We start from the raw sequence: 27,437 nt of genomic DNA on the forward strand, positions 1-27,437 counted from the left end.
AAATGCTTATTGCCATTAAATATTGCCATTCTTCAGGTTTTGGTTTTCTGTTGAAATGACGGTTTGTTCTGCAGGAATGACACGTTAGTGGTGGAGAATCAAGCTCATTTCACGGTCCTCGTATCGCTGGCAAACCCAGGCGACGACTCCTACAACACCAGCATAGTGCTGCATTACCCAGAAGGCCTCTCGCTCTCTAAATTTGATGCTATTAAGGTACTGCTGTCTGCCTGTCAAACTAAAGACTGTTAAAAACTTCATGAAACCTCCTCAAAATGATTTTAGCTAAACATCCATCAGATGACAATTGACCAGATTTCATTCTGCTACTTTAATAATAACTCTGTTCATTTTTTAATAGATGTACATGTGACCTGTATCTACTACAAAATAAGGTTTTTTAATTTATTTCCAGTAAAACACTGCTCTTAAATGGAGCATTCAGAATTTGACATGAGAATACCTTTTAAATTCCAGTTCTCTTCCTGAATTTGAGTTTTGGTATCAAACAGGAGATTTGCACAAATGAAGAATTCCAATTTCACTGTAAGGAAGTAAAATTAAAGCTAACTAGAAAAGTTAATGTTGGATTGAATGTTTTGTTTGAAAGTTCTTTAAGTTTATAATACAAACCCGATTCCAAAAAAGTTGGGACACTGTACAAATTGTAAATAAAAACAGAATGCAATGATGTGGAAGTTTCAAATTTCAATATTTTATTCAGAATACAACATAGATGACATATCAAATGTTTAAACTGAGAAAATGTAACATTTTAAGGGAAAAAAGTTGATTTTAAATTTCATGGCATCAACACATCTCAAAAAAGTTGGGACAAGGCCATGTTTACCACTGTGTGGCATCTCCTCTTCTTTTTATAACAGTCTGCAAACGTCTGGGGACTGAGGAGACAAGTTGCTCAAGTTTAGGAATAGGAATGTTGTCCCATTCTTGTCTAATACAGGCTTCTAGTTGCTCAACTGTCTTAGGTCTTCTTTGTCACATCTTCCTCTTTATGATGCGCCAAATGTTTTCTATGGTGAAAGATCTGGACTGCAGTCTGGCCATTTCAGGACCCGGATCCTTCTTCTACGCAGCCATGATGTTGTAATTGATGCAGTATGTGGTCTGGCATTGTCATGTTGGAAAATGCAAGGTCTTCCCTGAAAGAGACGACGTCTGGATGGGAGCATATGTTGTTCTAGAACTTGGATATACCTTTCAGCATTGATGGTGCCTTTCCAGATGTGTAAGCTGCCCATGCCACACGCACTCATGCAACTCCATACCATCAGAGATGCAGGCTTCTGAACTGAGCACTGATAACAACTTGGGTTGTCCTTGTCCTCTTTAGTCCCGGATTGACATGGCGTCCCAGTTTTCCAAAAAGAACTTCAAATTTTGATTCGTCTGACCACAGAACAGTTTTCCACTTTGCCACAGTCCATTTTAAATGAGCCTTGGCCCAGAGAAAACGCCTGCGCTTCTGGATCATGTTTAGATATGGCTTCTTTTTGGCCTATAGAGTTTTAGCTGGCAACGGTGAATGGCACGGTGGATTGTGTTCACCGACAATGTTTTCTGGAAGTATTCCTGAGCCCATGTTGTGATTTCCATTACAGTAGCATTCCTGTATGTGATGCAGTGCCGTCTAAGGGCCCGAAGATCACGGGCATCCAGTATGGTTTTCCGGCCTTGACCCTTACGCACAGAGATTGTTCCAGATTCTCTGAATCTCTGGATGATTTTATTATGCACTGTAGATGATGATAACTTCAAACTCTTTGCAATTTTTCTCAGAGAAACTCCTTTCTGATATTGCTCCACTATTTTTCGCTGCAGCATTGGGGGAATTGGTGATCCTCTGCCCATCTTGACTTCTGAGAGACACTGCCACTCTGAGACACTCTTTTTATACCCAATCATGTTGCCAATTGACCTAATAAGTTGCAAATTGGTCCTCCAGCTGTTCCTTATATGTACATTTAACTTTTCCAGCCTCTTATTGCTACCTGTCCCAACTTTTTTGGACTGTGTAGCTCTCATGAAATCCAAAATGAGACAATATTTGGCATGACATTTCAAAATGTCTCACTTTCAACATTTGATATATTATCTATATTCTATTGTGAATAAAATATAAGTTCATGAGATCTGTAAATTATTCCATTCCTTTTTTACTCACAATTTGTACAGTGTCCCAACTTTTTTGGAATTGGGTTTGTAGATGGATGGATAGGTTCACTTCGAATGCCACCTATAGAAAATTGTGTTTAGTTATACATTTCATCATATTTAAGAAATTAACTTTTGTGGACCAGGGTAGAATAAATCATTTTCCAGAATGATATCAATATTGAATTTTTTTCATTAAAATTCCTATTCCTGTCATTCTGATTCAACTTCCTGTGGGTGTGGCTTTGAACTGAAAGGGAGCCAATTCTTCAGTTCTAAATTTTGCCCTACTCTGCTATATTACAGATTTATAGACTACTTTCTCTGAATGTCTGTTACGATTTACAATATTTAAAGAAATAAAAGATCAAATAAATTTATTCTCTGCTGTGATAAATGTGTGTGCATGTTTTGAACAAACAGCCGAGTCGGACTCGAAGCAGCTGTGGTGATCGAGACAGCGGTGCTACAAACAGAACAACCTGCAGTATCAATCTACCGGTGTACCGCAGCGGCACCACAGTAAGACAGAATCACACACACACACACACACACACACACACACACACACACTCTCTCTTACACACACACAAACAGAGAGACAGACAGACACAAACAAACACACACTCTCTCACACTCACAAACAGAGACACACACACACACACACACACACACACACACACACTTGTGTTAAAAGAGAAACTACTTTGTTTGGTCTTCCAAAAGAGGATGATATCCGCTTCGTCATGCCTGGAGCTGATCCGTGCTGGTCGCTGAGGAAATACATCAACTTTGCACTGTGGATTTTATTTGACTGTTCAATATCACATTAGCAATCGTGCTGATATTCAGGAAATCTTCCACATGTGATGTTATATGTTATAAATCTAAAACACAAGAACTCATGAGGACTCACAAGAACTTTTCATCTGTTTAAAATGAAGAAATGTATCTTTAAATTACATGAATATGTGTGTAAATTACCTGTGAATGGGTAGATCCTGGCCTGATGCGTGCAGAGAATTATCTCACAACAAGAACTTCATATTCGCAGCTGTTTCATGGGAGCGCACCCACTCTTCGGTCTGCTCGCGCATCTTGAAGAAACAACCTCCTTTGTATAATATACTTGTGTCAAACTCACCACCACTAACATTCAAACCTACACAACTCTACTATAGCAGGCAGCTACAACTGAACAGAATTGAGATGTTATTTCTATTAGCTTTGTTTCTTCATTTTTTAGTTATATTTTATCAAGGGATCAACTGTACTCTTATTTGAACAGTTGATATACAGGCTTTTCACATGACCTAAAGCCATGAACAATTCTGTTCTTCAGACAGTGACACTAAACAGCCACAGACAGTTTTTGAGCATTTGCATTCAGCAGACACAAAGTCAGGTTTTTCATTTTGAATTTGAGTTTTTCATTCTGTCAGTTCAATCATTCCCTCTGCATTGCTGCCAACATCTTTCTACTGTTTATATTTTCTACGGTCTCTACTGTTTTCTAGACTCAATTTCTGGGGACTTTCCGCGTGACGAAATGGGATTATGACTGGTCCGACAGGATGGAGATGACAATAACTGCCAACAGGTGAGGCTGAAAGAGCGACAGATTCGGTTGTTTTCATTTTAGCATAGACAATAACAATAATCGGAGATCTGGGCTTACGATCAGCGCTTAATTTGTAAATTGTGAGGTCCCGGAACAAAGCGGGGTAACGAACCCGGCATGTGATTACAGAAGGGTAACGGAGCATTCACGCAATCCCATTGGTGGACCAGTTTAAGTGATTGAAGGGATGCTCCATCCCAAAATGAGAATTTTGTCAATGTTCACTTGTCCCCATGATGTTCGTTGCTTTTAGTGTCTGTAAGGTCATGAATAACGTGGAAATTCCATGCAATTTTAAAACATCAATTACCAGCCCTAAAAAAAAGTTGTGGAATTTTATTTTACAAATCTCTGTATAATAGAGTTATATTTAATCAGGTCCTAAATTTCAGTGGGGGACTGTGTGTAGCTTTAGCGCATGGTTTTAATAATTCTCGCAGCTTTCAGGTTCATAATGAGGGAATTCCTGCATTTATTCAACATAGCATGTAGGTTTGAATAATAAAATAAATTCACACAAACTATAAGATTAAATCAGTCCTTTGAAACCAGGCTTCGAATCCATAAACTCTCTCAGAGCGCGCTTCACATCAGTGCTTCTTATCTGCACTACAGCGACCTGCTGCACACTGCGATACAAGACTTAAGTCAATAATTAAACAACACTGCGTTGTCAGTATCAGACACTTGCACTCAACATTAGGCTATATGAAAAACAAGCTCAAATGCAGTTAACAAGGTTTTTGCCGGCGAATGAGGAGATCTGTGTTTTGTCTGTCAATAGAACGGCCGCATCTGAGGCAAGTGCATCGCATTATACTCTTTCATCAACTTTTACAGGTTATTTAACGTTTATTGTTGCTATATGGGCGCTTAGTTTTTCTAGTTGTTTAATTCATTGGCCAAAATCTCATGATATAAACGATTAAGCACTTATGCACAGGATTTATAACGTACCAAAGTATATTGGCTAGATGGCAAAAAACCTACTTCTCCGGTCTTCAAACACACAAAAACATTAGCCTTTACAGACATAGTGTTTGAGTAAAGAAATGTTGTACTATTCAAACAGTTATTTGTCTGCCCTTAAGCGGAGATCTGTCTCCTCCAGGCTGTGCGCGGCACGTCAATCTGAATGGAGGTGGGTTGATGTTATGAGGTTTCGCTGAGAGCTTGAGGATCCAATGGCGTTATGTGTTGTTTAAACCAGCACGGCAACCTTTTTTTTTTTTATCACTAATTGATGGATGGATGTCTAAAATATTAAAATAAGGAAAAGCCTAAAACAGGCCCGACCCGCGTCTGAACTATGAAGCCGGCCCGAGGGGCGTAAACAAGTCAGGGCCCATCAGGCCGGGCTGAAATACAGGGCTCTACTCTGCCATACGGAAACGCTGCCCCTGAAGGAGGGGGATCCGCAAAAATTTTGACCCCCTGCCAAGTTATTACCCCCCTCGTTCAAATCCCTACCTGATTGTCTAATCCTAACCCCCTACTCCAAACCTACTCCTAAACCTACCAATACTAGGGGGGTAATAATCTAGCAGGGGGTCAGAATTGGGCACAACACCGGATCAGATTTCGGAGGTGCCTGATCTGGATCCGGCTTGTTCCTGCACAAATTAAGCCCTGCTTACGATCCATGTTATCAAGTTTAAGATGAATGACTTTACTGCATTTTAAAACACAATGAGTGACATGTTTATCCGTGAGTAAATTCTCTATGTTTGTTCACAGTGATAATAACGGAAACATGAGCGATATGTCGGTGAGGAGGAGCATCCCGGTGCAGTTCGCCGTTGAACTGGCGATCAGTCTGTGAGTCACATTTATTGAACTCTTCTGTTTATCTGTTTCAGTTTGATCTGCTCTTCAGCTCTGAATGTTTCAAATAAAATCTAACACATGTCTAGAAAACAACATTGCTTTGGTTTCATCAGCAGTTTCAGCTACAGTATGATCAAAGGCAGTAATATATATATATATATATATATATATATATATATATATATATATATATATATATATATACACACATATACATGCATACATATCTAAAACAATAATACAACTATGACTAAACAAAATGTTACTGTTTGTCAGAGTGGCTGAAGACTCTGTGACGTATCTGAACTTCTCTCTGGAGGACAGAGGTCCAAAACCTCTCAACATCATCTACAAGGTCAGGGAGTCAAACAAACATGTTCAGTTAACCTCAAGTACAGCATTTATTTCATGTTACATTACAATTATTTTTCTGAGAAGTAAAGTACAGATGTGACACAAGGTGAATCAGATTACTGTGTATCACTGTATCTGTGTGTGTGTTTGCAGGTGGTGAATCTGGGTCTTAAAGGTCTGCCGGTGTCGGTCACGCTCAGCCTGCCCTGTCAAACTACACATGTGACTTTAACACCTCACAACTTCAGCATGCAGGAGGTGCATCACTCGTTCATCAGCTCATACCACCAAATCATCATGTGTTTGTTGAATAAACATCTTTTCTTCTCTCCAGAACTCAGAGCTGTGCAAACCAGAACCACGGGTAAGAGATCATAGACCACTTTTACAACTGGTATTCGTTCAAAGAAAAATTATTTTTCAGTCATAATTTGTCTCACCCTCATGCTGTTACAAACCACTGACTAACAAACACTGAAAAATTTCGTAAAATATCTTTTGTAATGTGAAGATATTTTCTAAAGAAAGAAACTCATACAAGGTTTTGAACGACATGAGGATGAATAAATGATGACAGAATTATCAATTTTAGGTGAATATTCCTATTAAGATCAGATCGCATGATATTTTCTCTGGTTTATTGCTCTCAGTGTCTCAGTATTTTCTTGATGTTTCAGGACGGTCACTGTGGGTTTGTGTGTCATCAATTTCCACTGGAGAAATTTTCAGAAGTTCAGTTTAATTTGATGGCAGAAGCAGTTCTCCAAAACGTGAAGGAATACGAGAGTGTGAGTGATGAACACACACCTGAACTACAGCACTGCACAATCACAAACAGACACACAAATTATTTTATTCAGCCAACAGTAACTGTCCCAAATGTAAAGTATTTAATATGAACTTCATTGTTAACTTTAAAAACATTTCTTCTGCTGTAGAAATATTCCTTCTATGAGTTCAGAAGAGATCATGTGTTCAACATCAGCGCTGAGCTCAACTTCAACACAAGCCGCTACAACCAGTCAACCGGACTAAAGGTGAATCCACATTAGACATGAACCAATAATTAGTAGCTGTTTTATGTTAAAGGGGTGGTTCATTGCGAATTCACTTCTTTAACGTTAGTTATTGTGTAATGTTGCTGTTTGAGCATAAACAAAGTTCAGTGCAAACGGAGATATCGTCTTTTAAAATTCTGGCAGTTTAATGCCTTCAAAAATGGCTGGTAAGGGACTACAATGAGTTACTTCCCGGCAGATAAACCCCGCCCTCGGCAAAAGGCAGCAAAGGGGGCGGGGCCATGCTGCACTACTTTAGAGAAGAGGAAGAGAAAACAAGAGGTGCAAGTAAAAATCTGTTCATATATGAACCGCGATTCTGTTGATGAATGATTCTAATGGATTCACAAGTTTCAAAATCAATGTTCTAAACCAGTGGTTCTTAATACTGTTCCTCATGTCCCCCTGCTCTGCATATCTCTCTCTCTCACTCACTGACTCTCTCTCTCTCTCTCTCATTCAGCTCAGCTCCAGCAATGAACTGTTCTAATTATACACTTATTTTCACATAGCTATGTGAAGAGTTAAAAATGGACGCGTGTGCGGTTGCCGTATTGTATTAAAGCTTTAATCAGGATAAAACCGTATATTAAAAGCTAACATGAGCAGTAGCATTTACAAATAACAGCGTATCTAAAAGTATGAGACAACAACAAACAAAAAACATAGGCCTACCATTAAAAGTTGTGCGTGCACAGGTTCTGCACGATCCTCTTCAATAATATCCTCTGCTTCTCAACTGGGCTCAAATTGATAAGCGATATTAACGAGCACATGCCACTGAGGTGAGGGGTGGGACATTTAAAGGCGGTTTAGCCAAACACAACATACTGGGCTAGCTAACCAATCAGAGCCCATCGCCTATTTCTGAGGGAGGGGCTTCATAAATAAGGAAATGATCAGCGTGTTTCTCAGAGAAGGGACAGAGCAGTGTGGAATAAAGGTAAATTATGTGAAAAATAATGTATTTTTTAAAAAACGAAGCATTAACACATCTTAGACTGCACCCCACAAACAAAAAAAAAAACACTGAACCACCCCTTTAAGACAAATCTGAGCTCTACAGGCAGGGTAGTCCACCGTTCTGTATAATGCGGGTTTGTCCTGTATTTAAGGAATCAAAGAAGCATTCCTTATAGCTTTCATACGGAACGCTTCTTTGATTCCTGTTTTGTCCCATATTCGCTTACACCAAATGATCATCTAGATCACACAAATATCAAATTAACCATTCATTTTGCACAAATCATTGTGAGAATTGTGTACATAGCCACTCAAGTAAGGCTTTAAGACCTTGCAGAATCCTCTGCCGCCTGGTCACTCGCCCTAAAGGCAATTCCCTTTACCATCTGTGTTTCGATTTCGCCAATTCAGTATGGGTGAATGCAAATAACGTGATTGTTGATCTTAAGTACAACATCCAGCTTGGCAAGAAAATGGGTAGATTGCATAACCCAATGCAATCTACCTGAGGGAAGACGTCTTTCAGTATTGTAAGTTAATGTTGTTAAATAGATAAACAAAATTACACATTTTTTAAAAAATTGTAACTTCTAGCATATTCCTAAACCTGGACCTCATTTATATTGAATTATTAATAATATAACAAACTGAAGCACCAAAAGCAGCATGCAAACTCCATGTTATCTTTATTTGAAAAAAAAATATGAATTTTAATGAATTCATGGGCTACATAGTTGCAATAACATTTTAGTTCAAAATTTTAAATGTCATTGTTTAAAAAAAAAAATTATTGGTTGAAGTTTCATAGTTCAGTTGTTATACTTTCAAATGTTATGTCATATTGTATGTAATTTCATAATATATTCACCTCCTAAATTACTACACCACGTGAGCAGTCACAATTCTATAGTGGTAAAATTTACTCAGGCCGATGCTTTGTGTATAAATTGTGTGACATTTTTTGTATGACATTAAGCTTTATTTTTAGAATAATTGTACATAGGTTAAGCAAAACAAATGTGATTCTTCCTGAGAACCTTTTATACACATACTTAATATATTTTACTTAAATATTTTATTTATTCTGTCCCTTATTTTCCTATAAAGAATCACAGTTGTCCCTTATTTTCATTTTCTGAAGTTGGCAACTCTATCTACAGGTGTACAACACATTCAGTCCATTTCACACTTTCCGATACTTTAAAAAGAATCAGACACCGGTGAAGCTTCTACTATAACATAATGAAATCTTTAGCATTGGGGAAGATGATTTTTGCAGCTATGATTGATGTTGTGCTTGCTGCCCTCTACAGACGAGCAGCTGCAGCACAGACTGTGTGTGATTATCAGTGTGAGTCTGAACTCACAGCACACACCTGCAGCTCATGAGCTCGTCTGACTGTATTAGAGAGGCAGACTGTTCTATCACATATTTTAACTAGAAAATATTGCTTCTTCTTTCTGCAGTACAATCCCCACAGATCTCAGGTACCCACCATCTCATTTCTTCAGTAATTAATTAATTCATTCCTTCATTCATTTAAAGACGATCAACATCTTCAGTGTAAATTTGAACCGTTATATCTCTGTACTAGTAGAGGTGTTCTGATAAATGAAAATGTGATTTTGTTTTTTTCTACTTAACATTTAAATAATATATTTCTATCACTGTTTCTATACATTTTATTTATACACTCTATGTATTTTATGTGTTTATGTATTTAAAGTATAAAAACCTTACTAGTCTCAGTGGTTGTGATGATTTTTCTCAGACTGAGGTGAAGGTGGAGTTTGTCATTCCTCCCAGTCGAATGCTGATTGTCTGCACTGGTGCAGTGGGCGGGTTCTTCTTCCTCATTATCATATTGATCCTTCTGCTGAAGGTAAGAACCAATCAAGTCACCTTACAGTTGATCCATCATTCACCTCTTAAATTCTTATCTGTGTTTGTGTGTGTGTGTGTGTTTAGTGTGGGTTTTTTAAGCGAAATCGCCCTGATGAGTTTTTTCCAGAGGATGAAAATGTAACTGTGGTTGAAGACTCTCCTCTCGTGAACATGAATGCTAAAGAAAACCAAATCAGCGAGAGCAACAGCACGGAGAAAGAGAAAGGATCGAGAGAGATGAGCACCAGTCTTGAGCCTCCAAAGACAGAAGAATAAAATCTCACTTTATTCCAACACAACAAAAGTGTTTTTACTAAAATTTTTACTAAGTAGTCTATTATTAATGAACACCAGTGTTATTGATACTGACAGCTGTATTAAATGCATTTTCCCTCAATTTCAGCCATTAAATATGCATTCAACATTACAGTGTAATTGAAAGCTATTATTTTTAACATTTTATAGTCTCTGAAAAATATAACAGCTTTTAAATCAAGCGAACTTAAAACAATCTTTACATAAACTATAAACTGTATATGCATAATCTATGTAGATGAATCTTTATTCGAGTTACAAAAGTGAATCGGCGAGCAGAGCAGTGAGTGATTCCTCTTTTTCTTCTGTTCTGTGATTTCCATCATTGACACATTCTGCAGCAGGTTTCACTTTAAAAGCAGCACTGTCTCTTTAAATCCTGATGCACATGACACGGATCGACACAAATCCAGTTTTCTCCCAACTCTTTACAATCATTTAGGACTTTTGAACTCATTTCAGATTGTGTTTAGAGGTCCACAACTGTGCATTTTGACATGATTGTGTGTGTTTTTGTCGGCTGAAGCACTACTGGCACTCTGTCTGAAGCAGCTCAGAGTCTGCCGAACACGCAGACTTTCAAACTACACTCCATTTGATAATCATAAGTAATGATCTCACAACCCCTCACACAAGCGCTCATCAGCGCTGCCGTCTGTTGTGATGTTGTGATGTTGTGGCCTCCGGTAGATTGTTGTTGAGTCTCTTCCTTTTCTTTTTCAGCTATGAAACAACGGCCCGGGCCAGTGTTGCCAGATAATCCATGTATCATTCGTTCAATCGTTATTTGATTTAATACTGAAAGTAGAAAAATTAGTTTTTTTTTCCATAAAACAGAAAACAAGAATTCAGCTTAATTTTTAGTTTTTCATTCAGGAGTAGAAAAATTTATAAACAGCTCGAATATTCGATTTCTACATGTGGGCAGGAATGAAACGCCCCTTTCTGATGATTGGTCAACTGAAGATCAAACCAGAGCCCGTCTACGGAGAGCCTTCCCACTCTTTATTAAGTCCTATTGTACCGAATTTTGGTTGCAGTTCCACCAGAGTTCCACTGGGGGTGATCGCCATGAATGCAAAATGAATGGGAGTCTATGGGGCTAAACGGCTAAATTTGTCCCTTTCACCCGATTGCCGTTGAGAAATCTCAGATCTGATTGTAGGTTTTGCAAGTTCAACATGGGTTATATATCGAAAGTTGAATGAACGAGTACTTATGTCCTTTCGATTTCTTACAGGTTGAGTTGTTGTTGCCCATAACACGCTAGCATTCTGCTAATGAACGCATAACGTATGACGTCATTGACATTTTAAAAGACTTTTTAAAGCAAATAAGTGACTCTAAAAAATCTAACACCCAGCAATGTGTAATTTCTTTGCATCTCCTTTCGAATACAACATTCAAATTATTAGACAAAAAATTATATCCTGAGAAAAGTGGATTTTGAGGGGGTATACCGCCATTGACCTCCATTCATTCTGCACTCGTCCTGTGAGCGCCCTCATATGGAATCAGAGTGGAACTGCAACCAGTTCAGAAGCCAGAAGTGTAGTGAGAGTGAAACTTCTCGCCATATTAGACATTCTCTGATCAAACCGTGCCATCATCAGTTCTTCCTCAGTTCCACGCAGCAGAATAAAAGTCCTCTGTTTTGGCAATTATATGGATTCTTAACGCATTTATTGCAACTAAATTTTATCCTCTTGTCATCAAACAACCAGACTAAAGAATAGCTTGACACAATCTGTACCGGTGCAGAGCCTAGACAGGGCTTTCTTCTGTGTAGACTAGAGGTTCTCAAAGTGCAAGTGGGGTCTGTGAAATAATTTGCTATAGCCCACCATATTTTCCATACTGTAAAGTCACGTTTTCTTTTTTTTACATGCTGTGATTTTTTTCAATGTGACATATATAATGCATTTAATATCAAATAATCTAAATGTAGACTTTTAAAAGTAGGCACATCAAGTATTCACTGCATTGCTTCATGTTTGTGGCGCCAGAAAGATGTTCAAGGAGACCAAGATGCACTAAAGCAGCGCATTCTGATGTTTTATTTATTTTTCAAAGGCATGACATTTTGTAGTCGTTTTGAATATATATATATATATATATATATATATATATATATATATATATATATATATATATATATATATATATACACACTCTCCTAAAGGATTATTAGGAACACCATACTAATACTGTGTTTGACCCCCTTTCGCCTTCAGAACTGCCTTAATTCTACGTGGCATTGATTCAACAAGGTGCTGAAAGCATTCTTTAGAAATGTTGGCCCATATTGATAGGATAGCTTCTTGCAGTTGATGGAGATTTGTGGGATGCACATCCAGGGCACGAAGCTCCCGTTCCACCACATCCCAAAGATGCTCTATTGGGTTGAGATCTGGTGACTGTGGGGGCCATTTTAGTACAGTGAACTCGTTGTCATGTTCAAGAAACCAGTTTGAAATGATTCGAGCTTTGTGACATGGTGCATTATCCTGCTGGAAGTAGCCATCAGAGGATGGGTACATGGTGGTCATAAAGGGATGGACATGGTCAGAAACAATGCTCAGGTAGGCCGTGGCATTTAAATGATGCCCAATTGGCACTAAGGGGCCTAAAGTGTGCCAAGAAAACATCCCCCACACCATTACACCACCACCAGCAGCCTGCACAGTGGTAACAAGGCATGATGGATCCATGTTCTCATTCTGTTTACGCCAAATTCTGACTCTACCATCTGAATGTCTCAACAGAAATCGAGACTCATCAGACCAGGCAACATTTTTCCAGTCTTCAACTGTCCAATTTTGGTGAGCTCGTGCAAATTGTAGCCTCTTTGTCCTATTTGTAGTGGAGATGAGTGGTACCCGGTGGGGTCTTCTGCTGTTGTAGCCCATCCGCCTCAAGGTTGTGCGTGTTGTGGCTTCACAAATGCTTTGCTGCATACCTCGGTTGTAATGAGGGGTTATTTCAGTCAAAGTTGACCTCTAGCATCAACAAGGCATTTTCTCCCACAGGACTGCCGCATACTGGATGTTTTTCCCTTTTCACACCATTCTTTGTAAACCCTAGAAATGGTTGTGCGTGAAAATCCCAGTAACTGAGCAGATTGTGAAATACTCAGACCGGCCCGTCTGGAACCAACAACCATGCCACGCTCAAAATTGCTTAAATCACCTTTCTTTCCCATTCTGACATTCAGTTTGGAGTTCAGGAGATTGTCTTGACCAGGACCACATCCCTAAATGCATTGAAGCAACTGCCATGTGATTGGTTGATTAGATAATTGCATTAATGAGAAATTGAACAGGTGTTCCTAATAATCCTTTAGGTGTGTGTGTGTGTGTGTGTATATATATATATATATATATATATATATATATATATATATATCATATGACTATAAATTACATAATATTATTTCATTATTTATTATTTCCCCTGCTGAGGAAAAAATCCAAGTGAACATTAATTAATACTCAAAATTACTCAAATGAATAAACTCAGCAAAAACAAAGTTATGATCGCTGCTTATTTTCTTTACACTGCAATACTGTTCTGCGCTTGACTATTGTCCCATCTGTCTGCTTATTTATTTTACTGAGTTAATTTAACCGATTGCAATAAATTGGAACTGTGTGAACTAGGGTGACTATTCCCCTTGAAGTTCTAAAGGCTTACCATCTTTTTTCAACACACACACACACACACAAACAAACAAACAAACAGAGACTCACACTCTCACACATAATCACACAAACAGACTCACACAAAGACACACACTCAGACTCACAGAGACACACACACACTCACATTACACATAATTTATTTAGGCTAATAATAAAATCCAAAAAAAACTAACAAAACAAAAACAAAAAGCGAAGGAATTGTATGATCAGCATATTAAAATAAATAAAAATCTTTTCAAAGCAAACTTTGATAAATATGTCCCAGCCATGTTCGTCACTTTGCGGTTCCCTTAAATATTTCCGATGTAGTCTGTGCCTCTATTTGCAGCACATTTCTCTTTTTGCAGCATGTTTCTTTATTTTGTTTGTATTGTGCGTATTTGCAGTGTGTTTCTTTATTTGCTTGTGTTGTGAGTATTTGCAGCGTGTTTTTGTTTTTGCATTGCGTTTCTTTATTTGCTTGTGTTGTGAGCATTTGCAGTGTGTGTTTCAAATTGAGATGTTTTCTTAATTTGCAGATGTTTTTTTTCTATTTGCATGTGCTTTTTTCATTTGCAGCGTGTTGACCTCTTTCGGCCCATGAAGCACGTCCTGTTGGGGTATGGGCTGTTTGCGTTGGTGCTATCAAATATCAACATCGTTTGGCAAAAAATGCTTAATGCACCTTTAATTATTGCCGCGACTACTTCAGAATCGGGTCAGGGCTGACGCACAATAATAATCTACCGGTCACCATTACTTTGTACCCACGTTCTCACTACACACTGTTCTGTTGTCAGTTAACAAACATGATGATGGTGCTGCCACCGATGTTTACAAATTGGTATATTTCAACAGGCCGTGAAGAAATATAGAGCTGATCATCATCAGCATAACAGTGAAAGCTAACACTGTGTTTCCTGATGATATCTCCCAAGGGTAACATATAAAGTGTGAAGAGTAAAGGCGCTAGTACTGAGCCTTGAGGTACTCCATACTGCACTTGTGATCGATATGATACCTCTTTATTCACTGCTATGAACTGATTGCGGTCATTCAAGATTTTTTTTTTCAAGATTCAAGATTTTATTTGTCACGTACAAGTTATATGGCATACAACAAGCAGTGAAAAGTATATACTTATATACTTTTCACTGCTTGTTGTATGATTTAAACCATGCTAATGCACTTCCATTAATGCCAAAAAAGTTTTCTAGTCTATGCAAAAGAATGGTGTGGTCAATAGTGTCGAACGCAGCACTAAGATCCAATAGCACTAATAGAGACATACAACCACGATCAGATGATAAGAGCAGGTCATTTGTAACTCTAAGGAGAGCAGTCTCAGTACTATGATACGGTCTAAATCCTGACTGGAAATGCTCACAGATGCCATTTTTCTCTAAGAAGGAATATAATTGTGAGGATACTACATTTTCTAGTATCTTGGACAGAAAAGGGAGATTCGAGATCGGTCTATAATTAACTAGTTCTTTGGGGTCAAGTTGTGTTTTTTTTGATGAGATGCTTAATAACAGCCAGTTTGAAGGTTTTGGGGACATATCCTAATGACAATGAGAAATTAATAATAGTCAGAAGAGGATCTATGACTTCTGGAAGCACCTCTTTTAAGAGCTTAGATGGAATAGCGTCTAACATACTGTACATGTTGTTGGTTTAGATGATTTAACAAGTTTATACAATTCTTCCTCTCCTATAGTAGAGAATGAGTGGAACTGTTCCTCAGGGGATCTATAGTGCACTGTCTGATGTGATACTGTAGCTGACGGCTGCATGGTTACAATTTTATCTCTAATAGTATCGGTCTTAGAAGTAAAGTAGTTCATAAAGTCATTACTGCTGTGCTGGGAAATATCAACACTTGTTGATGTTTTATTTTTCGTTAATTTAGCCACTGTATTGAATAAATACCTGGGGTTATGTTTGTTTTCTTCTAAAAGAGACAAAAAGTAAGCAGATCTAGCGGTTTTTAATGCTTTTCTGTAGGATAGGTTACTTTCCCTCCAAGCAATACGAAATACCTCTAGTTTTGTTTTCCTCCAGCTGCGCTCCATTTCTCCAGTTTCAAGTAAAACTAGCAATGAGATGCAGCCTTGGTCTGATGCAAGCAAGTCACTTGTAATTTTAACAAGTGCAGTTTCTGTGCTATGGTGGGGTTTGAAACCTGACTGAAATTTTTTATAGAGATCATTTTTTGTTTGTTTGTTTGTTTGTTTGTTTTTTTGCAGGAAGGGGCACAATTGAGCAGACACAACTTTTTCTAAAATTTTAGACATAAAGGGAAGATTTGAAATGGGTCTGTAATTTGCCAGTTCACTAGGATCTAGTTGTGGTTTCTTAATAAGAGGCTTAATAACCGCCAGCTTGAATGGTTTTGGGACGTGACCTAAAGATAACGACGAGTTAATAATATTGAGAAGGCGGTTTTCTGCTACAGGTAACAACTCTTTCAGTAATTTAGTGGGTACAGGATCTAATAAACATGTTGTTGGTTTAGATGCAGTGATAAGTTTATTTAGCTCTTACTGTCCTATAGTTGTAAAGCACTGCAGTTTATCTTTGGGTGCGATGGATAAAACTAAAGTATTAGACGCTGTAGAATCTACATTTGTTATTGTATTTCTGATGTTATCTATTTTATCAGTGAAGAAATTCATAAATTCATTACTATTTAACTGTGAGGGAATATTTAGATCGGGTGTCGTCTGGTTATTTGTTAATCTAGCCACTGTGCTAAATAAAAACCATGGATTGTTTTGGTTGTTTTCTATGAGTTTGTGGATATGCTCGGCCCTGGCAGTTTTTTGGTTATTTGTTTATCTGGACATTGTGCTTTTTAAAAGCAATTGTTTGATTCTAAAAAATATTACTTTTTAATCTTCATCTGTCTTTATCTTTACTCTCAAAGAAGTCACCTTCATAGTGTTAGGGATGGGTGATATACCATTTTTCAACTGGTAGAAATTGTAGGATTATCATCTTTATCACAGTTACGCTCATGTGATATTGCATTGCTGTCATGAAGTTTTGTCATTTGCAGGCCTTTTTAAACCTTGACAGAATTTTTTTTTTTTTTTTTTTTTTTTGTGGCTTATTGCACTTATTGCACAAAATATGCCATAATGGCAGTATTTACATAAACACAGTCAGTTATGTCTAAAGTGAACTAAACATGGATTTGTTACTAGAACTAGACACGATTAACTGGTAAAAATTTGTTAACCGGTAGAGAATTTGGGCTATCATCTCTATCGCGGTTACACACCCAGGTGACGTTGCTGTGCTACATGGTCATGAAACTTAACGTTAAGCATCGCGGTTTTTGAAAACAAGTTATTTGAAGTCACTGAAATGCAATCAGCAGTGAAAGAGAACTCGTTTGTGCGTGCTGTCTGAGACTGTTTCTGAGCGCTGTCAGAGAGGAACGCGCACATGCAGACGGTGCTCTTAGAGCACACGAGTATTTTGAGTAATTTTTCCACTTTATAGGTCTTGAGCGGTTAAATACACACACTTATATGAACACTTATATAAACAACAAAAGAACAGGAGAAAAGCACTCACTGCTCTTTACTGAATAACTTTTTGGCTTTAATAATGATTCTGAATTTAATTCATACAGTGAATATTTAATTTGTACATTGCATTAGTGTGTTCAGTTTCTGTTGTATTTCTTTTGTTTGATAATATTGTTTATTTCATTTGTATATTTGTTCTGTTGCATTTTTAGCCCTGTTGCTTGTAATTAGTCTATATAATGTGAAACTGTTTTCACAAAGCTTAAGATCTTCTTCTTTTCTTTTTCTTTTTTTTACTTAATCAGCATTCTCTCTCTCTCTTTATATATATATATATATATATATATATATATATACATATACATATACATATACACACACACACACACACACACACACACACACATACACACACACACACACACACACACAGTGGTGGCCAAAATGATTAGAACACTAGTATTTTCACCAGCTAAAAAAAAATAAAATGGGTTTAAGTCAGTTATTTCTATCTTTTGCTGTAGTGTGTCAGTAGGAAATATCAGTTTACATTTCCAAATGAATTAATGTTGATATGATATTTCCTACTGACACACTACAACAAAAGATAGAAATAACTGACTTAAAACCATTTTTTAGCTGCTGAAAATACAAGTGTTCTAATAAGTTTGGCCTCCATTGTATGTACATGTATATAAAATTTATGATATTATATTTATTTGTATTATGGGATTATGCCTCTGAAGTTTGGGGAGCTCTGCTCTAGTTGTATGATAATGTTTTCTTAAAATTCAGCATGTTTTCAGTTTATCTGGTACAATGATATGCAGCATCATTAAAAATATGCTGCATATATTTTATAGCACAATCACAAAACAAATATGAGAAATTAACAAAATGCTCTATATTTATTCAAACTAATTACATATCCTCACTAAAAATATTACATTGACAAAAATACATGGATGACAACGTATTAAGTTGATCAACAGAGAATACGAAACATAAAATGTACAAATATAAATAAAACGGAAGATATAACAGCATTATGGTATGTGTTTCATCCTAATGCCACATTCTACAGATCATTTTCAGATGTGATTATAGTTCACATCAGTCACCTTCAGAATGATGAACCGCACATCCGTAAGTTTGGTTTTATTGGTCTACTGAGCGGTTGAGAGATTAGCTGTTTGCTACCGTCGTGTCGTCGTCGCAGTTCTCTGATTCCGTCTTCACTCTGAGCAGTGACGTCGCAGCAGATCTGCTTCCTGTCGCTGGCACCGCCGTCGCCGAGTGAGTCTCTTCGGCCGGTTGGCATGGAGACTCGTGCACACGCATGTGTTTGGCCAGATGGTCAGCGCGCAGGAAGACCCGCGGGCACGAGCTGCAGCCGAAACGTTTGGCGCCAGTGTGCGTCTGCAGGTGGCGCTGCAGTTCATCCGAGCGCGTGAAGCGTTTGCCGCAGAACAGCCAGTTGCAGACGAAGGGCCGGTCGCCGCTGTGCCAGCGCAGGTGCGCTTTGAGGTGCGACGTCTTCACGTACGCCTTCCCACAGCCAGGGATGTGGCAGTTGTGCAGGTGTTTGCGTTTGCCGCTGTCGCCGGTGCTTCCCAGAGACTCTGCGCTCAGGCAGTTGGGACAGCGGCAGGAGGCCTGACCGGGAGCACGACTCCCAGTGCGACGCTGTGATTTCGGTCGAGTGGAAGCGCCCGCGGTGTCCTGTTGCTCTGAGGAGTAGGAAGGGGAGGCCTGCGGGAGCGGCAGCAGATCCTGCACCAGCGGCTCCATCTTAAAGCCCTCAGGCGGGTAGTGCAGTCCAGAGTGGGCGGAGCCGGAGGGCGGCAGGCAGCACATCTGTGAATCAGCTGTGTAGGAGCTCATGGAACCGCCCTGTACTGGCCCCGCCCCCAGCCCCGCCCCCTGCAGGTCCATCCAACCTGCTGCTGCTCCAGAGTGCACGTCCCACCAGCCAGATACGCTCACCTCCTCCTGCGGTGGTCCCGCACGCAACCAAGGGTCGTATGGGTGGGCCATGATGAGTGTGAGCGAGTGAGGGACTGTCTGTGTGTGTGTGTGTGTGTGTGTGTGTGTGTGTGTGTGAGAGAGAGAGAGAAAGAGAGACTGTATCACCACATGACTGTGGATGGGAATCTGAAAGCACTGTCTGAACCTGTGAAAACACAAATACAGCACAGTCAGAAAGCTACAAAGAGAACAGTTTGAATGATTCGTGAAATGATTTCATACATTGTTTTCTTTGATGGCAATTTCAATGCTGCTCTTTGGGCATTTGTCATATGACAATTAATTTTTAGTAAAATGCATTGATTTAGCTGTACATGGCCCTTTTGCATGAGGTCACCTAATAACTGAAGTGAATTCACATTTTTGACATAAGAACATGTGCAGCCATTTGTAATGTTTATAGCTTCTGGTATCATTCACAACACCATTATTTTAGCCAAACAAAGACAGTCCATTATGCTGCTAGTTATTTTCCTATAAGTATAACACACAAACACACACAGATATTTAAAGTATGTACTTTACCATCTATCTTGAATCAAATTTTTCACTCAGCGTGTTGCAATGCATCATAGGCAGTGTTGGGGAAAGTTACTTTTAAAAGTATTGCATTACAATATTGCCTTACTCCCTAAAAAATTTACTAACTACGGTACTTAGTTACTTTTTATGGAAAGTAATGTGTTTTTTAATATGAGCAGGGCTTGATTGTTCTTAATATAAGAAGTTCTGTTTATAGCAAATTTAAAAGCCCTTTTACAGCAAAAAGTGTAATGAATAAACCTCAGGCTGAAGGAAAAGTAAATTCACATCTGTACAGTAGAACAGTAGAAGAAGGTTCAACACTTCAGCAATAAAAAACAATGAAGCACAATTGTTAGTTTATCTAAAGTTATTTTTGATTATTAGTATGGTTGAACTGGATCATCAAAGGTCAGAAGCAAAGACACTGGTTAATAAAATGGGATTAGATATATTTTTGTTATTTAAAATATTTAATTATTACAGGTTTGCATCATATTCTGAGTTTGCATTTCACTGTTTTAATTAATTTGGATGAATACTGAATCTGTTTTTTTTTTGCGAGTGGGATGAATTAATGCACATTCACATTTAGCCTAGAACTACTGTAACATCATGTTCACACAGCGCACACAACGCCTCTGTACTCTGATTTCTGTCAATATGGGAACAGGAGGCTTGTCAGTCAATAAATGGGAAAACAAAGTAACTGGTGTTACTTTTTTGAAAAAGTAACTCAGATATTTTCTTGTAAAGTAAAAAGTAATGCATTACTTTACTAGTTACTTGAAAAAAGTAATCTGATTACGTAACTCGCATTACTTGTAATGCATTACCCCCAGCACTGGTCATAGGATTGCCTTCTTCACAGAGGAGACATGTGACACTGTTGTAGAATTTGCCAAAAAGATTTTGTTAACTAATTTTACTGCAGATAACTTTTACGGTCTTAAAGTTGCATTTTTCATATTTGTGTCATTATATTTTTGATATATTTTTTCCTGTCTAAATTCTCAAATCTGTGCAGATTTTAGGCTTTAATATTTATAGTTTAGGACCGGCTGTTCCCACTTTATTTCTGCAACTAAAGTTTTGAAGGTGCAGCGTCATTGTCTAGCTTTTGGAACGGTCTTCACGACGTACTAGAGAAGCAGCGTCTTTAGTGCTGATGAACTGAGCCGTGGTTTGACTGTCAGCGTCTCCAAAGCCACATTAACACACAAACCTCTAATACACATTAAAGCTTCGCTGACGTCATGGGAGGGAGTTGGCGCGGCCGTTAGATAATGACTCCACTAGTCTAACGACAAAATCTAGAGTTGAAATGAATGATTTCCATCAGTCTCGACAGTGACCACTGAGATTTTCAGACTCAAGAACTGACAAGCTTCTGTCCTGCTCAGATCCAAACCTTTCTGCTCAAATCACTAACGCAGACCGTCATCCATGGTGTCTGTTTCAAATAGTTGACTCATTCATTGAACAGTCTGTTGTTGTATGTAATGTCTACAGCAAACACACATTCACTGTGTAAAGTTACTCTGAGAATCTCATCCTGATTGAGTTCGGTATGGCAGTTCATGTTCACACGGCATTCACACGAGCTACATTTACATGCACCCAAATAATGCCAGTAATCAGACGGACAAGCCTTCATGCAAACATCTCGATCGATCTGAATGAAATCTCCATCGGATTGAAGGCGTGAGGTGGACCTAACTAATCCAATCAATACATAGAAACAAAACGTGTGAACACTTGAATAAAACTATGAAGCACATGTTTACCAGAACCCTTTAGAATGAGATCTCTGTTTTATACACACATTTGTAAAATATAAAGTGTATGTTTATTTATGTCTTATGAACTGGAGGCGACTGAATATTTACAAAATATCTGCTAAAAAAAGCTTTGCTGACATACATGCCAGCTTTCCTTTCAGATATGTCATCAAAGCAAAAACCACAGTTACACTCCAAATCAAACCGAAGATGAAATCAAAAAGTATTTACTCAAAAATTAGTGCATTTAAACATACCTATTCTGAATCGGACCTCCTACTGGAAAGGCCGAGATTTCAGCAAAAAGTGATGGCAGGTGAGACTCACCGACCACAATTAAGTTGTTTTGAGTCGACTAGTTAGACGCCACCTTAATGCATCCGTGATCTCAAAAAACACACACCTCAGCACTAACCATACACACAAACACACACACTCACACTCAGTTTCACTTTATTAGTGAGCATGTCTCAGACGCAGTGGTATAAATCCCAATCTCTAACACACTAAACCTGCTAAAATGAGACTGAGGAGTCTTTCAGTGAAGAGCTTTTCAGATGTCCTCACGAGTCCCTTCTTTTTTTTAACACATTTGTGAGGACATTTGAAAATATTTGGACCTTGCAAATATCACACACACACACACACACACACACACACACACACACACACACACACACACACACACACACACACACACACACACCACTGCTGATAACAGCCTCTCGCTCCCTCACACCTGGATGGACCAGCCCTGACACACACACACATAAACCGTAAACATGTCCAGACTTGACACATCACATAGACACATCCGAGTTTCAGAAGTACTTCAAACAGAGAGAGATATGTGTCAGATATTATATATTCAATATGTGTACATACATAGTGCTTGTGTGTTTAGCTATAATTTTGGGACAAAACTGTTTCAAGGAGTGACTTAAACTTGACACAACTTCTTCAAAGATATAAACTATCAATTCAGTATCAAGATTCAGAATTCAATATCATTTTTCAGTTTACTTATAGAATTTAGTGTGATGTCATTATAGTGGACTTCATATAAATCAATAGAAGACTTTGATATGCGTTCAGTGTGTGTGTGTGTGTGTGTGTGTGTGTGTGTTTATACGTACAGGAAGGCTCAGGATTGCAGCTGTAAAGATCTGTTGACAGCTGGAGTGTGTGTGTGTGTGTGTGTGTGTGTGTCTGTGTGTGTGTCTGTGTGTCTGTGTGTGTGTGTGTGTGTGTGTGTGTGTGTGTGTGTGTGTGCGGTGAAAACAGGTTTAACTGTCTGCCAGAACTTCTCTGAAAACAGACAAACACATGCAGTCTGGCAAAAATCCACAACTTCCCACAATCTCACACACACACACACACACACACACACACACATGTCTCATAGACTCAATGGTTTTCATACTAAGATAATATTGACTAACTGTACTGAATGTAACACTCACACAAACCTGTTGACGGCAGGAGATTTCAGCAGAACATATTTGGTCTGTTTCCGAGTCTTTCAAATAGTGAAGAGCTCTTTTAATGTCTTCACAAGATGCTTTACAACATGTAGCCCCGTCTGTACACACACAGAGAGACTTCAGCATGTGATTCTGTGAGAATATCTGCTGTCATCGACTGCACTAACATCATATCAGCTCATGATGATGACGGTGAACTCGTGCATCAGTATCGAGAGTTTTACTGTTTAATTCTTATCACATTAACAATGTAGAAAAGACTTGAATCTTGAACTGAAATCAAAGCTTAAGTTGGTACACACACTCACACATAAACACCATTATAATAACATTCATGCAATATAATAATGAAATGACTGATGAGAGTTTTACCTGCTCAGTGTCTCCTGATGAATGTGACGCCACTCTGAAGGCTGCACGAGTTTATGACAGTGAGAGCCACACCTCTCTCTCTCTCTCTCTCTCTCTCTCACACACACACACACACACACACACACACAAACACAGTTCATTCATGCACACTTTCATTGATTCAGCACTGTCTCTGCCGCACACACACACACACACACACACACACACACTCTCACAGACAAACAGTCAGAGCGGCTGGTCGCATGCGTCTCAACATGTCAGTGCGAGACCTCAAACTACCTGAAAGACAGACAGGAAATCACCCCCCTCCCCCCCAAAAACAAATATTTTCCCACCGCAGAGAGTGTAAGTCTTCCTTCAGTGTATTTTTATTTTATGCTTGATTTATTGTTTTGTTTTATTATTTTAGTCTTGTACAGTTCAGAATTTATAAAGTTTAATTCACGTATTATATTCTAACCTGTCCAGCACTTTTAATGCACAAAAGTTGCTATACATTTACATTTAATCATTTAGCAGACACTTTTATCTAAAGTGACTTACAAATGAGGAGAACGATAGAAGCAATCAGGCCAACGAGAGAGATAAAGTGTATTAGTGTTGTGGAGAGTGTTGGTTGGTATGGGGGAGTAGAGATAGTGTTGGTGTCGTTTTTATGTAAATTTGAAAAAAAAAAAAAAACGAATAGAATAGAATAGAATAGAATAGAATAGAATAGAATAGAATAGAATAGAATAGGTAAGTGCCAGTATTAATTGCTCAGGTGCTGACAAAAAATACGTCTTTAGACATTTTTTGAAAATGGCTAAAGACTCAGCAGCTCAGATTGAGATCGGCAGGTCGTTCCCCAACTGGGCACAGGTGCCTCTTTGGGATGACAGCATGAGGTGTCGTTCACTGGTAGAACACTGGTCTGAACTAGTGAGTTTAGGTATATTGTGCAGCACCAGTGGTTGTCTTGTAGGCAAACATCAGTAGCATGAATGTAATGTGAGCGGCTACTGGCAGCCAGTGCAAACTGGTGACGAGAGGTGTATTGTGTGCTTTCTTCGGCTCGTTGAAGACAACTCTCGCTGCTGCAATCTGGATCAGTTGCAGAGGCTTGATAGTACATGCAGGAAGGCCTGCCAAGAGAACATTACAATAGTCCAGTCTGGAGAGAACAAGAGCTTGTACAAAAAGTCATGTGGCCTGCTCTGATAGAAAGGGTCTAATCTTCCTAATGTTGTATAAGGCAAATCTGCAGGACCAGGCCATTGTAGCAATATGGTCTGTGAAGCTTAAAGAGGTCATATGATCCTTTTTTAAAGGTCATTATTTTATGTATTTGGAGTAACAGAATATGTTGACATGCTTTAATGTTCAAAAAAAAGATTGTCGTAGTAAAGTCAGAATGACCTCCTCTCCTCGGTTCACGAAACGGTTGTCCATAAAATGCGTTGCTGTTCTGTTGTAAATAATCTTAAAGATTCCTAAATGCCAAATAAAGTGCTTTTGCTTTCTCCTAGATACACACAGTATCTCCCTGACATGCTGCTTCAACACTAACTGTGCTACTGAAACCACTCCTTCTCTCTATGTGTGAACATTTGGGCGGCAAATATTTCCACACAGTGACATAGAGATGTGGGGGCGTGTTTGAATGAGACATTTTAGGGTGGTGTGGCAGAGTTTTAACTTCTATAAAGAATATCTCTTTGGATTTGAGACTTTAGTCTTTGCAACTTAACAGATCTTCTTTATGCACCAAGAGCTTGTAACACTCCAAGGAGAAAGGAAAAACTGAAATCGCATCATATGACCCCTTTAATTGATCATCAATAACAACTCCAAGGCTCCTGGCTGTCCTGGAAGGAGTTATTGTTGACAAACTTGGCTGTTTAGAGAAGTTGTGATGAATTGCTGGTTTGGTTGAGACCACGAGCTGTTCTGGTCAGTCCCTCCAGGATTTCGCAGAAATTTTTACTGATTTTTGTGGCCTAAAATGACTGATTTTGCTGCGGGTTTTCTCAAAATTTGTGGTAATATTTGCGGCATTTCTTATTGTTTTGCAGTGAAAATATACCACACACAACATTCTTCTAACACTGTTATGACTCTTCTGACTTTATAAAACCACTGTAGGTCTCCAGACTAACGTTTGAGGACACCAGCACCAGTGCCATTAAGTTCTACAGAAGGTGGCTCCAGCACCTGACAGTAAAGCACTCTAATCGCACAGGTACATCTTGGAGATGTCTATTTGATGTCTGCATTTACATGTGCAAGATGTATTAAGAGTGCTTGTTCATCTACAGTACATCTCATGTTTCCTATCAGATGTCAAATAGACATTTATTACAATGCATGTAAAACTGTTTCTGAGTCGTTTATCAGAGTACACAGTAGATTCTTTGATCTTTAGCTTTTATTCCCAGATCTTTAGCAGACGTCTTACAGATGTAATAAATATATTACATCTGATAAAATGTACTTTTATTACTGTCATTCATAATGTCTAAATATATTTTAATGAATACAAATTATAATATATATATTAGGGACTGTAAATGGCCTATAAGTACTTCTCTGCAGCCATTTACTAGTTGTTTATTTAATATCTTTTTTATTTTTAAATAATTGTTTGCTTTCCTACATTATGAAACTTTTAGTTTTATACATGGGGGCAAACTATGAAGGATGAACAAATATCGTCACGTTAAAAATAACTTTCAAATTCGGTAATACTTAAAGCTTTGAAGTGCTGGGAAAAGTTGTGTGAAGCATTTAAAAACACTCAAAAACATTAGACCATTTCTGCCACAAGTTGTTCCTGTAGTTTTACTATGTTAAATCCATGGTGAATGGGGGTGATTTGTGTTTATTGAACAATGTTTTTCCTGGTTTCCACATCAGTGGCGTTTGTTCTGATATCAGCTTTAACAGAATTCTGCCCTGAATTTGAATGCTTCTCACAAGATTTCAAAAATTTGAGGCAATTACGAAAATTTGCGAGCTTTTGAGAAAATTGCAGGGTTTGCTTGATTTTGCGATAAATTCAGCAATCACAAAATTCTGGAGGGACTGTGTTCTGTTTTAGCAAGTTGAAGATGATCTTCCTTCATCCAGCCAGAAATGTCTGTCAGACAAGCTGCAATGCAAGCATCTACCGTCAGATAATCTAGTTGGAATGAGAAGTAGAGTTGAGTGTCATCAACATAGCAGTGATAGGAAAAGCCATGCTTCTGAATTACAAATCCTAATGACATCATGCAGATGGAGAAGAGAAGCGGTCCAAGTACTGAGCCTTGAGGAAACCCAGTAGCAAGAAGTTGTGACCTAGAAACCTCACCCCTCCAAGACACCCTGAAGAACCTACCTGAGAGGTAAGACCTGAACCACTAAAGTGCGGTTCCTGAGATGCCCATCTTCATGAGGGTGAACAGGAGGATTTGGTGGTTAACATGTCAAAAGCAGCAGACAGATCCAGCAAGATGAGTACTGAGGATTTGGAAGCTGCTCTTGCCAGTCTCAGGGCTTCAGTGACTGAGAGCAGTGCATTCTCAGTTTAGTGGCCACTTTTGAAGCCAGATTGGTTGTTGTCCAGGGGGTTGTTCTGCTATTCAAATAAAATGTGGTTTTATTATTAAAAAAATAAAATAAAATGAGTATATAATTAGTAGTAATAATAGTAGCAACTTTTATCATTTATATATTCCCATTTACATTTAATCATTTATCAGATGCTTTTATCCAAAGCAACTTACAAATGAGGGCAATAGAAGCAATCAAACCAACAAAAGAGCAATAATATTTAAGTGTTGTGACAAGTCCTGGTTAGTCTAACACAGTAC

General features: G+C 38.4%; 2 protein-coding genes across 4 annotated transcripts in view; one reads left to right on the plus strand and one right to left on the minus strand.

The window, feature by feature from the left end:
- Positions 1-10,310, plus strand: part of LOC109107520 (integrin alpha-L-like) — a 29,500-nt gene extending 19,190 nt beyond the window's left edge. Inside the window, exons 20-31 of the mRNA XM_042765969.1 lie at positions 75-216; positions 2,599-2,697; positions 3,693-3,775; positions 5,534-5,614; positions 5,900-5,978; positions 6,131-6,235; positions 6,312-6,341; positions 6,655-6,765; positions 6,916-7,014; positions 9,466-9,486; positions 9,771-9,881; positions 9,968-10,310. Coding sequence (XP_042621903.1) covers positions 75-216; positions 2,599-2,697; positions 3,693-3,775; positions 5,534-5,614; positions 5,900-5,978; positions 6,131-6,235; positions 6,312-6,341; positions 6,655-6,765; positions 6,916-7,014; positions 9,466-9,486; positions 9,771-9,881; positions 9,968-10,159 — 1,153 coding nt within the window. The 3' untranslated portion in view covers positions 10,160-10,310. The remainder of the gene's footprint in view (positions 1-74; positions 217-2,598; positions 2,698-3,692; positions 3,776-5,533; positions 5,615-5,899; positions 5,979-6,130; positions 6,236-6,311; positions 6,342-6,654; positions 6,766-6,915; positions 7,015-9,465; positions 9,487-9,770; positions 9,882-9,967) is intronic.
- Positions 10,311-18,045: 7,735 nt separating this feature from the next.
- Positions 18,046-23,621, minus strand: LOC109072262 (transcription factor Sp6-like). Of its 3 annotated transcripts, none has more exons than XM_042766002.1 (3): positions 23,605-23,621; positions 23,212-23,330; positions 18,046-19,590 (listed from the first exon to the last, which is right to left on the minus strand). In XM_042766002.1, the coding sequence occupies exon 3, from the start codon at positions 19,452-19,454 to the stop codon at positions 18,603-18,605; it is 852 nt and encodes a 283-aa protein (XP_042621936.1). In that variant the 5' UTR covers positions 19,455-19,590; positions 23,212-23,330; positions 23,605-23,621; the 3' UTR covers positions 18,046-18,602. The 3 variants fall into 3 exon arrangements, with proteins under 3 accessions (XP_042621936.1, XP_042621927.1, XP_042621917.1); XM_042765993.1 differs by having other exon boundaries at positions 23,218-23,330; positions 23,605-23,619; XM_042765983.1 differs by lacking the exon at positions 23,605-23,621 and having other exon boundaries at positions 23,218-23,455.
- Between the last annotated feature and the right edge of the window lie 3,816 nt (positions 23,622-27,437).

Source organism: Cyprinus carpio, chromosome A1 (assembly GCF_018340385.1).
Source record: "Cyprinus carpio isolate SPL01 chromosome A1, ASM1834038v1, whole genome shotgun sequence".
Classification (NCBI taxonomy): domain Eukaryota; kingdom Metazoa; phylum Chordata; class Actinopteri; order Cypriniformes; family Cyprinidae; genus Cyprinus; species Cyprinus carpio.

Excerpts from the sequence above, each read along its gene's own strand:
- LOC109072262 (XM_042766002.1), bottom strand. The coding sequence starts at position 19,454 with ATGGCCCACCCATACGACCCTTGGTTGCGTGCGGGACCACCGCAGGAG.